Genomic DNA, 262 nt, shown 5'->3' with positions numbered 1-262 from the left:
GAAACCCACACGCTTAACTCTCCGGTTCTCTAACAAGCTTTAGACAAAGCTGTGGCCATCCCACGTGGGAGCAAACCAGGAAGGGGATGGAGCCACCTGCATTAATATTCCAACCTCCTCCTCTGCGTTTTTCAGGTGCGACTGGCGCTAATGCCACGGAGATACTTTCTGAACAACGTCCAGACACACGAGTATGTGCAGGACAACGACGAATGCAGAGAACTCGTCATCGAGGCGCTGCTGGAGATGTCCCACATCAACA

At 52.3% G+C, this 262-nt stretch overlaps 1 protein-coding gene across 1 annotated transcript in view; it reads left to right on the top strand.

Annotated features, from left to right (window-relative positions):
• KLHL10 (kelch-like family member 10) overlaps positions 1 to 262 on the top strand; it is a 7,017-nt gene that overhangs the window by 1,467 nt on the left and 5,288 nt on the right. The window contains 2 exon segments of the mRNA XM_009872241.1: positions 136 to 260; position 262. The exon segment at position 262 is cut by the window's right edge and continues 299 nt beyond it. Of these exon segments, the coding sequence (XP_009870543.1) occupies positions 136 to 260; position 262 (126 nt within the window).

This window comes from Apaloderma vittatum, unplaced genomic scaffold (genome assembly GCF_000703405.1).
Source record: "Apaloderma vittatum isolate BGI_N311 unplaced genomic scaffold, ASM70340v1 scaffold26726, whole genome shotgun sequence".
NCBI classification, from domain to species: Eukaryota; Metazoa; Chordata; class Aves; order Trogoniformes; family Trogonidae; genus Apaloderma; species Apaloderma vittatum.
Note: the sequence above shows the minus strand (reverse complement) of the source record. Positions and strands in the feature narration are given on the sequence as shown.